Genomic DNA, 12,469 nt, shown 5'->3' on the forward strand with positions numbered 1-12,469 from the left:
GATCCTACACTTGAGCAAAACATTACAGTATTTGTTCTAAGGCCTTCTGGTTTTAAGGCTGTTTAGAATTTCATCTGAAAATACAGTACAAGAAGAGGGAAACAAGAAGCAAAGATGTAATTTTCTTTCTCCCATGAGCCCCTCCCTTTTACTTCAAATCTGCAATAGTTACATCTAGCATCAGTTGTGCATCTTCCTTAAAGATTAGGAACTAGGAGAAATAACAAGGTAGCCATGGGAATTAGCTTCTTTGTCAGGGAAGGCAATACTGGCTACCTGAAACATGAAACTTGATTTTAAAGTCAAAGATGTATTTTTCTCAGCACACCTTTTGCTAGGACCAGCTACAGGGCTGAACTCTCCATCACCACTTCTGAACACCCAACAGTACCCAATAAATGTGGTAACTGAAGTGTCTTCTAAGAGCTGGATGGCTATTTTACCAGAGCCAGGTCTCACAGTAGTTAATTTCCTGGGTGTTAATAGCTCACAAAATTTCAATGTTGCCAAAAACGTTATTGTCAATTAGCAGTCAAATGCTACAAAGAACTTGAGAATAATTTGAAACTTCCTTGGTTTCCACAACAGCTACCTGTAAGATACAAGCTGCCAACAAAAATGATCTTATATCCTTACATTCTGTCCCGTGTAAAAAGAGATATCTATACTCTGGGAAGCCAGATTTAATGAGCAGAAGTGCATTTTGGATGAGAATCTTAATGAGAACCAGACAGGTTTGATGTTAGGTTCTGGAAAGTCAAAACTATAAATTTAAACTCAGACAGCTGTGCTTAACAGTGGCCTTGCCAATGTATTTTGGATGTACATGCCAAAAATGCAACTGTTCCAAAACTTTCTTTTACCACTAAGGGTTTGGGGTTTAGTGATGCAATATGTACTTCTGCTCCTTAAGTTGGGTATGCATTTCCTCATATAATAAATATAAATATTTTCTGCTGAGCTTCCATGAAGACCAGCACAAATTATTCCAATCAACATGTTTGCGTATTCCAAGATGGAAAAAAAATAAGTGCTAGGAAATTCCCTAGAAGACTAGTACCTTGACTCTCACAGTCATCTACATGTCAGGAAATGCCAGTTAGAGTAGCTCATGTATTAATGGTGGATTTTTATTTCCACCTAGAAATACCGAAGTCCATCTCAGCCACACAATTTCTAGCTCATTACTTACACTGCTTCCTGTATCACATCCACAATTAATGGTATCCCCATATTATTTTGCCAAGGCTCTGGAGCCTTGCAAATCACATTCCCTCTGTGAAGGTGACTTCTTGAAGAAGTCGCCCCAGTCATTCCAAAGTAAAATTTGAATTGTAAATTCCAGTCTTCTCAAGCATACCAAGAGAAGAACAGCAGTAAGGCTTTGTTTCTGTTCATCTCTGGAGCTCCGTGGCACCGGCAAAATTTTGAAGCTTGCTTCTATGCCTGAGTCTTTTAAAAGCTCTTGAAGGACTTAAGGACTTGATTTAATTTCTTAAAGTAAAAACAACAGAACTGGGTATTAATAAAACATTTTACTGACTGTTTTTTTAATGACTTGAGTACTTCCAAATGTGGCAATTAAAACATACGCATTAAAATACGAAAATATGAAGGCAGCAGCTGTCAATTCACACTTTCAATACTCACAAAGCAGTTTGAGTCACACAACAGCAATACATTTCCTCTTCACTTCAAAGCTAAATCTTTCTTGAATGGCTTTAGAAGTGACCAAAACCAAATATAAGACCCAGCCAGTACCATGCAGACAAAACAAACATCTCCCAACCCCAAAGCTGGGGCGGTTTAACCAGAGGTTGTGCTGCTGAGGGCCTCTCAGGCACACATCCCTGCCTCACACTGGTTTCTCACTCTCACTCCTTCCCAGAGTTAACCACTTCACAAGAGCATGCCCATAAAACTTCAGGTACGGACAGACCGATTACTCTTCCGTGGGCTCCTCATGGTGTTCCTGCACTGGCTCTCCCCAGGGCCTGCAGGCACCAGGCTGCACAGACACAAGTGTGAGCCCACAGGCCTGACAGGCTCCACCATGGCCAGCCACAGCCTCACCTACACCAAAAGTCTTAAACCATATTATCTCTAGAGTTTCTCTGAATGCATCTGCTACTAAAGAGACAAGAAAAAAGTCAAAACATGCAAAATTAACACTCAAGTCTAGTACACATTTCAGAGCTTACGTAGTTAAAGGAAGCCGGCTTTCCTTTGCACTCAGTAAGCCCATTTCCACTGTTCTGTCACTTTTCCTCTCTTGTCTGAACTTAAAAAAAAACAGGAAAAGAGTTACTGAGCCATAGGAATTACCAGGGGACTAGAGGGAAAACAGACGTCTAGAAGGACTAGCTTGCTGTTTTGATAAGATTGCAGCTTGACACGTACTTTTAATGCTCAGTTAGCATACACACAGTTATCTAGCAACGAAAAATCTTGGTACAGTCTGACATTCTCATTGGACACGTTGTTCCTTACCAACAAGTAATCAGGTTGCCACCAGGGTTTCAATCTAGTGCTAATTCATTGCAACAGGATCTGCTCAGTTGAAATCTGGTTTTACAGTTTTATCAGGGTGGACTGGCCCACCTTTAAGAGGCTTAAATTCAGAACAGTCTTGGTAGAAGCAGTTAACCACAGAAATCATCTAGACAAACCCTAACAGCTCCAGTGTTAGAGGTATTATCAGAGCCAGCTGTTAATATTGACAGCTCCATGATAATGCTCGTAACAAACACGTTTGAGCTCACACAGAGTTTTGTGAGCTCAGCTGGAAACAGCACAGCAGCCTTACACAATTTTGTTTAACCCTTAGACAGCAGCCTCATGACTTCGCTCCAGAAGGGCTGGCTGCATTTCTGACAGAAGTCACTGCCAGCAAATTCTCATTTTGCCAGTGCTATCCCATTTCACATGAGCTCATAAGAAGCAATTTAAAATTTTGGTGCAGAATTGCATCTGGGACCTCTTGAAGAGAAGAAAAAAAATAGCAGCAGCTGATTCACCTCTCCCAGTAACTTCAGCTTTGTCAGTTCCTCCTCCCGCAGGGAATACAGGAAAGGCTGGGGCGGGTTTTGCCAAGAGGCTCTAGCTGCGACATACAGCCTTGAAGTTCTGCAGCAGCTCACCCTGGCTCTTTTCTCTATCTAACCAGGCAGCCTGTCCTTAACCCTGCCTCCCCCTTGCACTGGTTCTGACCAGAAGAACGGTCCATGTCACTAATTTGGACAAGAAATGCTCTCTCTATGGCTAGAGTAGCTTTCTGGCAGCTGAAAGCTGAATCAGGGACAGACCAGCACCAGAGGAGTGTACAGCAGGACCCTCTTCTGGTGACAGCATACTGTTTTATCAGCTCAAGCTGTACTGTGTTACTTCACACTTGCTCAAGTAGGAGGAGTGGGAAGCACAGCCTTGTTGTTCACATAATAATAAAAAAGATTATGATTAGTTGATTTCTTCCCCCCAAAAAAACTGAAAACTACTTTCATAAAAGCTGAAGCTACTTTCTGTTGGCTCTGCAGTAGTTAAGGCAGTGATTTTCAGCTTGAGTTAAACCCTCTAAGTTTCTCCCTGAATTTACCCCCAAAATTTGAGAACTACATTGAAGCAATCCCTGAGACACACTTCCAAAAAATAAATGCACAGCCAGTTCAGATTAAATTAGCTAGACCAAAATGCACAGTTCAGAAGGGAAGGAAAAAACAACCAAAACAGAACAAGACCACTCTTCAGCCTTCTCTAAAATACAGAAATCTTGAAGGATTCCCTAGCTACTCATCAGATTTCTGAGTACTGCTTACACCAACCATGGCAGAATGGTCCTCTTCAGTCCTACACTAAGTACAGTAAGACATGGCCTCTTCACCTAGGACTTGTCTTATCCTGGGAAAGAAGAGAACGTCAATACCTGGAACAACTGCAGATACGTCAACACACCAATTTTTAGCCCAGTTACAAGTGCTTTGGCTTAACACTCCTAGATTACTGGTTTTATATAATTGATATGCTTTTGTTATTTTTAATTAAATTAATAATTATTTTTTTTAATATTATTTTAATGATTTTAATTTATTTTATTGATTTTAATTTATATAATTGACATTTTTTTCTTTCCACATGCAAAATAATAACAAAAAGGCAGAAGCAGAAAAATTATTCTCCCCCACAAAGTTCTTCTCTCTTCCCTCCATCTTACACACTTTTTTTTTTTTCCCCTCAATAATCATCCCTGGAAACAATGCCTATACTGCAAATGCACCGTAAAACAGCCTGGAAGAAGTACATATGACAGGCTTCTGACTAAAATACCAGGTAAAGATGCACAGATTACGTATTCCTTAAAAAATAAATAAATAAATAAATAAATATTGCAATACAAAATATCTGAAAGAACCTGGGCCAAGACTTTTATTTTAATTATGAAAGTTACCAGAAATCTAGGTGCTTATTATAAAGTCTCACGAAGATTGAACAGAAGTTTAGCAGTCCAAATTTCACAAGTTTGTATTAGATGACAGGCACCCAAAAAGCTTGTAACAAATTGCTTTGAAGATCTTAAATTATATTAGAGAAAAATGTTCCAATCAAGAGTTTAAAAAACTAAAACAAACCAACCTCACAAAACTCAGTAAAAGCAACTGTTCTTTCTGAGTTGAACCAGACTTGAACTTAACAATAATGCAGTGTTTTTAGTTGAAAGGAGAGTGAACAGATATTATCCCAGCAGAAGAGAATGCTATGTTTCTGGCAGCATACTAAGACAACTCAGTGATTTTTATACATTGGATGAAATCACTACATATGGGAACAGCTAAAATACAACTGGTATCAATCTTGGAACATTAGCTATAAATACAAAATGAACTGCTAGTAAAGTCTGCATCGACTGTTGCAGCATAAATCCAAAACTGTTATCCCCTAACTTGAGATTTCTCTCAAAATCTTTCAAAGCAGACCAACACTCTAGTGCGTTATCAAACTTCTGAAGTCATTCTGTATGTCGAACAGACTAGGACAAGCAAACATTAACACACATCAGACGAACTCCACTAAATTTCAGGTGCATTATTATTTCTTTTTTTAATGAAAGTTGATAATTGTAAAGATATTACCAATAATGCAGCATTTAATAGTCAGTACCCTGCACTTCATTCTCAATTATTTGTAAAGCATATCCACTCTTTATCTAACCTTCTTTCCAATATCAGATAACAAAGCAAGGTCATGCAGATTTTCTCTTCAAACTAGACTTTCCTACAGGGGCAGAACTTCAAGTATATACTTGAAGAGGTGCTCAGCCCTGAAGGAATAAAAACTTTTAGAAACTTATTTTCAGAAAAAGATGTGAAGCTGCAAAGAGGCAGTCAAACACGTTGAGGTTTTTTGTTTGTTTGTTTCTGTCCAACTGATGCCTGGAACAAGTTTTCTGGAAGTCCCACAAGAAGACGGATAGGAACTATAGAGCAAGTGGCCACCCTTATTTCATTAAATACAGGTAACCACATCTGTACTTGATTTATTCACAACTTACTAGAAATTATTTCTAGGCTACAAATACACATTAAAGGTTATTTAAAATGGCACTAACATGAGAACATTCTGTTATAATAGCACCATTAATTGAAGGCATATAGTTAATATAGGAACTTGCAATGGATCGCATTAGAAAAGGAATCATAGGAGAAAGAAGACACAGGAATGCAGCAACTGGAGTGAAAATGCAGACATTATGTATCAGTGTATAATATATTCAGAAGCCATTGTTGAGAACAGTTCAACAAATTAAAGTCAGAATGGATTAGTTGCAAGACTTTTGTTTTGTTTTGTTTTGTTTTTTACCTCAGACTGCAGGTGCTGGATCACAATTGTCAATGCTTCAAACTTCTGGTTGCTGCTTGACAGGAATTTCTTCAGCTGCAGAATGATTCCACTTTGGTTCTCACATTTTGTCTTGTACTGTGTCAACTCAGCTGTTTTTGTGCCAGGTGAATGCACATCTGTGGAGGTTTGTGTCTGTATGCACGAGCTTTTTGGACTCCGCTGCTTGCCCTTGTCAACTGGAACAAAAACAACAACAACGAGTTAATCTGTACTTTATGTCTAATGAAAACTTAAAGGCAGGTACAAAAGAATATAGATCTAAACTCGTCCTGAAACACTAACTAGGAGAAAGGTTTGTTCCACAGCACTGTGGATCAGACATAATCATCTGACAGGCTGGGTTCTAGAACCATAACCTCATATACAATATTTTGCTCTTTGTCCTTACCTTCGTGTATTGTGGCTTACTTTTCAGCATATTCTACATTCTGTGATTTTAATAAACATTTACATAAAATGCAAGATTTCTGTAATCGTACCCATCCACTAACTTGTTTCTACCTTAAGATGAGCCAACCACTTCTGTTTGCAACATGTATTTCATATTTTCTAAACTCTAAGGTAGTACTGAATACAAAACCATTTCCCCCACATTTCCTTGATCTTTTCCATCCTTCCAAAAAAAATTTTACTGCAAGAACTCCACTCTACATCTCAGGTTTGAGCTCCATTACCCAAAGGTCTTCCAACAAGTTTCTAGCATCAGCAATTTAGGTCACAGATGATACTTAAAAATGCTCTAAAATGTAACATATTTTGAGTTTGCCCTGCTGCTTTTCACGGTCCAAGAATTACATAGCTCACTTAATATTCTCAGTTATGTTGCAACCTCAGTCCCTTCACAGTACACAATTGTGTGGTGCCAGAGGAAACCGCATTACATAACCCAGCCCTGGATTCGTAAACACCACCGAGGTTACAGGTTTCTCTGCTGCCTTCAGACCAAAAAGGTACAGTACTGCAGTGCAGATAGGGCCAGTCTTTTGATCACACACAGGACAAGCAAACACTTTCGCAACAGAAGGCTGACGCAATACATAAATATCCCTTGGCATTTTAATGAAGACATCGGAGCAGATTACTTTGTACAGTGTCAACTTAACAAGATTTCTTCCAGATAAAGCGATAAAACCTGAGAGATGAGATTCTGAGAAAAGAAAAACAAGAACATGTGGAAAAAACAGGGGACAAATTAATGAACTAGAAGTAGCTGCTAATGAATCCCTTCTGAAGTCCAAACACCTGGTATGAAGGTTGTCAAGTGACTCTTGCATATTGCCAGCAGTGAAAGCCTCAATCACATAACTTAATATTATTAACAATAAACCTGTGATTCTCAGTTAATGTTAGTCTGACACATCAACTGTTGCATTAATGCACCAGTCTTGCATAGACTTCGCTCGTTTTCAGAACATTTGAAAAAGTTTTCTGTTCAAAATACTGATGTCATCTGTGCCTCTTGCTGAGCCGCGTGTGAAGGGCCTCCCTAAGACTATGAATTTTCCAAATAAATCGTCTCCAGGCAAGATTTCCTGTCCTCCCTTAGTTAGAGAAATGTCAGCATTACTGCTTTATAATGTTTGGGCACTCCTGCATTATTGGAGATCTCGCTGCACTCCTGCTAAGGAGATGCTGACTGTTACAGGGTGTATTTCCTATTAGAAACATACTGTCTTGCTGTTTAATATTAGAGCTGTTAAAGGTATCAACATAACCCAAATCAAAAACCAAATTCTAATCAGTAGGGCAAACGGACCAAGCTTGGCTGCCAGTTCCAGGTATATTTTTACCACCATTTTACCTAATGGGGGCAGTTTTTTTCTCTCAGTGCAGACATAACATTGTTTCATTTACACCTCTATAAATGGAAGAGGGTTCAGCTCTGAGAGCTATCATGTTAGATTCCCAGCAATCTTCCAGCAAATACTGGTCACCTTCTGAAGTTTCTTAAAAAAAAATCACAAGAGGCAATAATCAAGGGGAGGAAAGGAAGCAAAACACGGCAGTGACTAGAGAATAAAGGCGTACATTCAGTCCTTCCCTGCCCAACTGGCTCATGTACTCCTACTCTCTCATTTATTCCATCTCCCTCCCTAAAAGCTTCCCTTACAATAAACAGAGAATTGGAGCACTATTGCCGATTTAAGGGTACGGGATAAATTTACTAATAAAGGTAGTAATGTCAACACTTAATTCACTGTATGAAGTGACTAACATTATTTGTTAGGACCCCGACAGAGCATGAAGAGCTGCTTCCCATCTGTACAAAGGGTTGCAGACAATTTTTATTCAGGGAAAAAAATTACATCAGATACTGTTACATAATGAAGTTATTTTGTTTAAATAAGTACCCTGATACAACAGCTAACCGCAAGTGACAACAGACTCCAACTACCCACTGTCTCCACAGCCTGGCTTTATCAGTTTGCCAGTTTCACACCACTGCTTTTATTGTGGTGCCCAGACCACCAAGCCTCTTCAGAGAAGCTCCTTCAAACATTCATCCAAGCCAACCCTGGATACTGAACTAAAAAAAGCTGAACAAAAAAAAATGTGCACAAGAGAAATTCAGTGACATTCCTGTTAACAATTTTATCACAGGCATGTGCTCTGCAGAACCACTTTAGATGTTGAAAAGCATTTCTCTGCTAGCATCAACTCTCTGTAGCATGAGCTGCCTCTACGGATTAACGCCAGCAGCACTCCAATGCTTATTTATGGCTTGCGTACCCCTGGGCAATGACAGATTGTTTCCAGATTTGTATAGAAGCCATACTATGATGTCAAAACAAAAGCCATGATTTCGTTAGAACAAAGGCATCAAGTCTAATTACTGATACAACACATCAACGTTGGACTCTAAATTAAGGACAATATCAGTCACCAGCCTAAGTCCTCCTCACTTCGCCATTTTTACTTGCCACCTTTATGCAAGTCAGACTTGTAAAGTAAAACAGATTTTCCCCTTGTGGACTCTTCTCCAACAGTCTAGAAAACACAGTACCCAATCTATTTAAAATGCTCAGTTTCTGAAGATTGTAAGTCACAGATACTCAAGTACTACGTGCAGCACAGCAACCATACACAATCACCAAATAGGGTCTTATTATTTTTTTTAATCCATAAAAATAGCAGCAGTAGTTTTGTAAAGATTGAGCCTTCTGATCACTGAATCAGTCACAGAAGATTCAGTATCTTGCTGGCAAAAAAGAATATCCTATGACCTTGAAAAAGGTCCAGGAATCCTCCCACTCCCTCTGAAGTCACTGCATGGACAGCAGCTGGAGAGACTTTTCTTTGGGAAGACTATTAGGCCCATCCCAAGTTTTTCCATAAGGAGAACCATTTCCCATGCATAGTTTCTCTGGGTAGCAGGTAATCAGATGCAAGAAATACAGTGCCACTCACACACTGGGGTGCGTTCCATACAGTTGCATTGAGGAGCCTCAGCATTGCACAGCACTTGGCATAGTACTGGAGCGGCTGCCTAACTCAACTTGCCAGGTCCTGCTGCTTTCCTGAGCCTCTCGATCTTGTGCACTGCTGCTAAATTGCCAGCTGAAACATCCGGCACCCACTTTTTGGTTGGCAGAGCCAAATCAAAGCCTTCCATTGCTTACCATGTACTATGAAGGCCTGCAAGAGGTTTAATTTCTAAGAAAAAAAAAATGATATTTCTTACAAGCATTGCAAATAGCCAAAAGAAACCACATGACAAGCCCAAGTCCCCACGCTATGATCACCATGGTCTTACCCCTAAGCACCATGTTTCCATGTTCCTCATCCAAACCGTTAGCTTCCACGGGCTTCTGAAAATTCACATGCATCTTGTGCAAGCATTTCTCAAAGAAAAATCCATGCTCAATGTCTTCTCTTGTAGGAAGGTGCAGGCTGGTAAGAACTTTCTGCCTCTCTTCCATCTTCTGGAAAGCCTTGTCTACGCATGTCAGGTTGGTGCTCACTTCTTTGATCAGTAAGACCAGATCGGCCTGAGTATTTAATCGAGCTTCCATTTCTTCCCTTACTCGCTGGATTTCCTCGAGCACATTTCTTATATCCAAGTGACTGGACTTCACCTCTGCTTTCAGTTCCTCTTTCACCTGCTGTTGACTCCTCTGCAGTGCTAACACTGTTCTGATTTCCTTTTGAGATGTTTCCATGTCACGCTTCAGCTCCTTCTGCCCAGCCTCCATCGCCTCCTGACTAGCTCTAACTTCTGCCAGCAATGCCGCGAGGCACTCCATCCCGATCCTACGGGGGTCGCAGAACTTCTCCAGGGCCACAGCTTCCAAGCAGTCAGGACCACTTGTGAGCCAGCAGCATACTTCTCAGATGGCCAGAGAGCTAGCACATAGCCCTCAGCATGGCCCTACGTCAGCTTACAGTTTGCTTCAGTGAAGGTACTAGGTAGAAGTCTAGTACTAGGTAAGGCAAAGGGACTAAATAAAATACTTCAATAAGCAGAGCTGTAGAGACAGTGCTCCCTCTCAAGAGTTAGCCTGAGTACTAATCGGTTTAATTGGCAGATTATGCCACACCTGAATTTTTTAAATCTTTGGCTGACATCACTGTACACGGGACGTCACCCAGAAAGCCACTCCCCACTGTCATTTGATCTGCGCATCAATAGAAAATGCCTGGGCATCAGTTACCAGGTTTGTTGCAATGCAGCCAAACAGTGCAAGAACACAGCAGCCCTACCTTTTCAACAAAGGCTCAAAAAGAATGTGAATTGCAACAGCTCGACAGTACTCAGGTATTTCAATCCTATATTCACACAAGGTGGTTGTGTACCCATCCTTCTGCTAATGTCTGCAGTGAGACTTGATGCATAAATTGGTGAGTGCCATGGCCATTGCTCCTCTCCCACTGAATACCCCCCTCATTAGCACAGCTCATTACTACCAGGAATGCTCATTTAGTGATCTGTGGAAGAACCCAGATCCTGAGGAAATCCTCTAGTTCACAAACAACGAACGCTTACAAAAGCAACATGGGAAAACTGACTAATGAGACGTTTCTGGCAGGTTAAGGAGGCACAGTCTTTCAGGTAGCAGCTCTGAGTGTTATTTTTTCTTTTTAAAAGCTGACACTTCCCAATTTTAAACACAGAACTCAGTGTAATTCTAGGCTCCATGTAAAAACAGGAAGACTAATGATACCGGGTTGTTAAGTTGTTTGGTTACAAAGTGCTTTAATTACTCAGTCATTGGATTCAGTTTGAAAAAATGACCAACCCAATATATATTCCCCTGCAGGAAGCATCTGCGCCTGCCCTCAGACCGGTGACCTGATGGTCAGAGTAAGGCCCAGCATTCAGAGTTGGTCTCACACAGGCTGAAGGTCAAGGCTTTCACACACACCTTCGTGCTGTCATGCCTCCAGGATGCTCTCTCTGAAGCGATGATCTCATGAACATCCCAGAGCAGAAGATGCTATCCATAGAAAACTGCAATAATCCCATCAGTGTAGTTTGGGAATGGAAAGCATTACAAACAACCCTGATTTTTGTGTGTGCACAGCTGCAAGATTTCTACCTCACCACTGTGCTGCTGAGCAGAGCCAAAGAACCAACCCAGCAAGTCCTGCTTGCACCGCAAGGTTACTCCTCTCTTTCCAGTTAGCCTCCCACACCAGCTCCGGCACACTCATGGGAAGGGATCAGAGACACATCCTCCACACACAGCCTGCAAATATTGCCCAACTGGCCCACTCTCACAGCCCACTGGTGGACGCAACACCAGAGGTAGAGCTTTTTTCTGAGCGTCTCACCTGCCAGAAGGCCAGACGTGCACTCTTCTGGAACGTTTTCTATATTCAGGCAAGGAGACTTTCCCAGCAGAGCTACAGGCTGCAGGAATGCCTTCCTCCTCTCAGCACCCTGCCCCATTTCTAGCTGGATGATTATCCTGAGAGCTCAGGTGCTATTGACCACGCACAGCCCTCGCTGCAGACTGGACCATAGAAGAGACTGCAGAAGCACAACCTGATGTTTGAATCCAGGTAACAAAATCCTTGACAAAAGGGATCAGACAGGTGAGAAGAGCCAGTTACAAGCACTTGGCAGTACTTCTGCATCCCAAGACCAATACCTGCAGTAACTCAGCTCAGCAGTATAACACTTTATTCCAGCCTTTACCAGACCTTAGCATTTCCAAAAAATCTCAATAACACAGGTGAAGAGCTTGCAAAGACCTTGTCTGATGCTTACTGGCAGTTCATGAGAATCCAGCTGCATTAATACCCACTGCTTCAGCGATGATACAGGTGGAGAACGGGTCACACTGTGTAAGAGGGAAGGTATTCATGAAAATTGCAAGTTTAATCTTATCAGTTGTACTTGACACTGATTTAAGCAACCATAGTTTTGAAGTTACCAAGCTCACTAAACCATAGTAAGAACTATGGTGTATTACTTAACACTGTAAAATATATTTGTAACATTAAACAAAAACCTTTACACAAAGCTTACTGGGAATCATACAAAAAATTCAACTGCTTTGACCTTCAGGGTGATGGCGTGCTCTGTACAGCTCCAGCTGGGCTCAGACTTGAAACAGCAATCGGATATTTTCAC

General features: G+C 40.9%; 1 protein-coding gene across 5 annotated transcripts in view; it reads right to left on the reverse strand.

Annotated features, from left to right (window-relative positions):
• The window catches only part of MTUS1 (microtubule associated scaffold protein 1), a 113,479-nt gene that overhangs the window by 22,481 nt on the left and 78,529 nt on the right, over positions 1-12,469 (reverse strand). For all 5 annotated transcript variants that reach the window (XM_082758965.1, XM_082758967.1, XM_082758966.1 and 2 more), the window contains one exon: positions 5,851-6,068. In XM_082758965.1, coding sequence (XP_082615091.1) covers positions 5,851-6,068 — 218 coding nt within the window. The remainder of the gene's footprint in view (positions 1-5,850; positions 6,069-12,469) is intronic.

The sequence above is a fragment of the Aythya marila genome (assembly GCF_965140915.1).
Source record: "Aythya marila genome assembly, chromosome: 4".
Lineage (NCBI taxonomy): Eukaryota > Metazoa > Chordata > Aves > Anseriformes > Anatidae > Aythya > Aythya marila.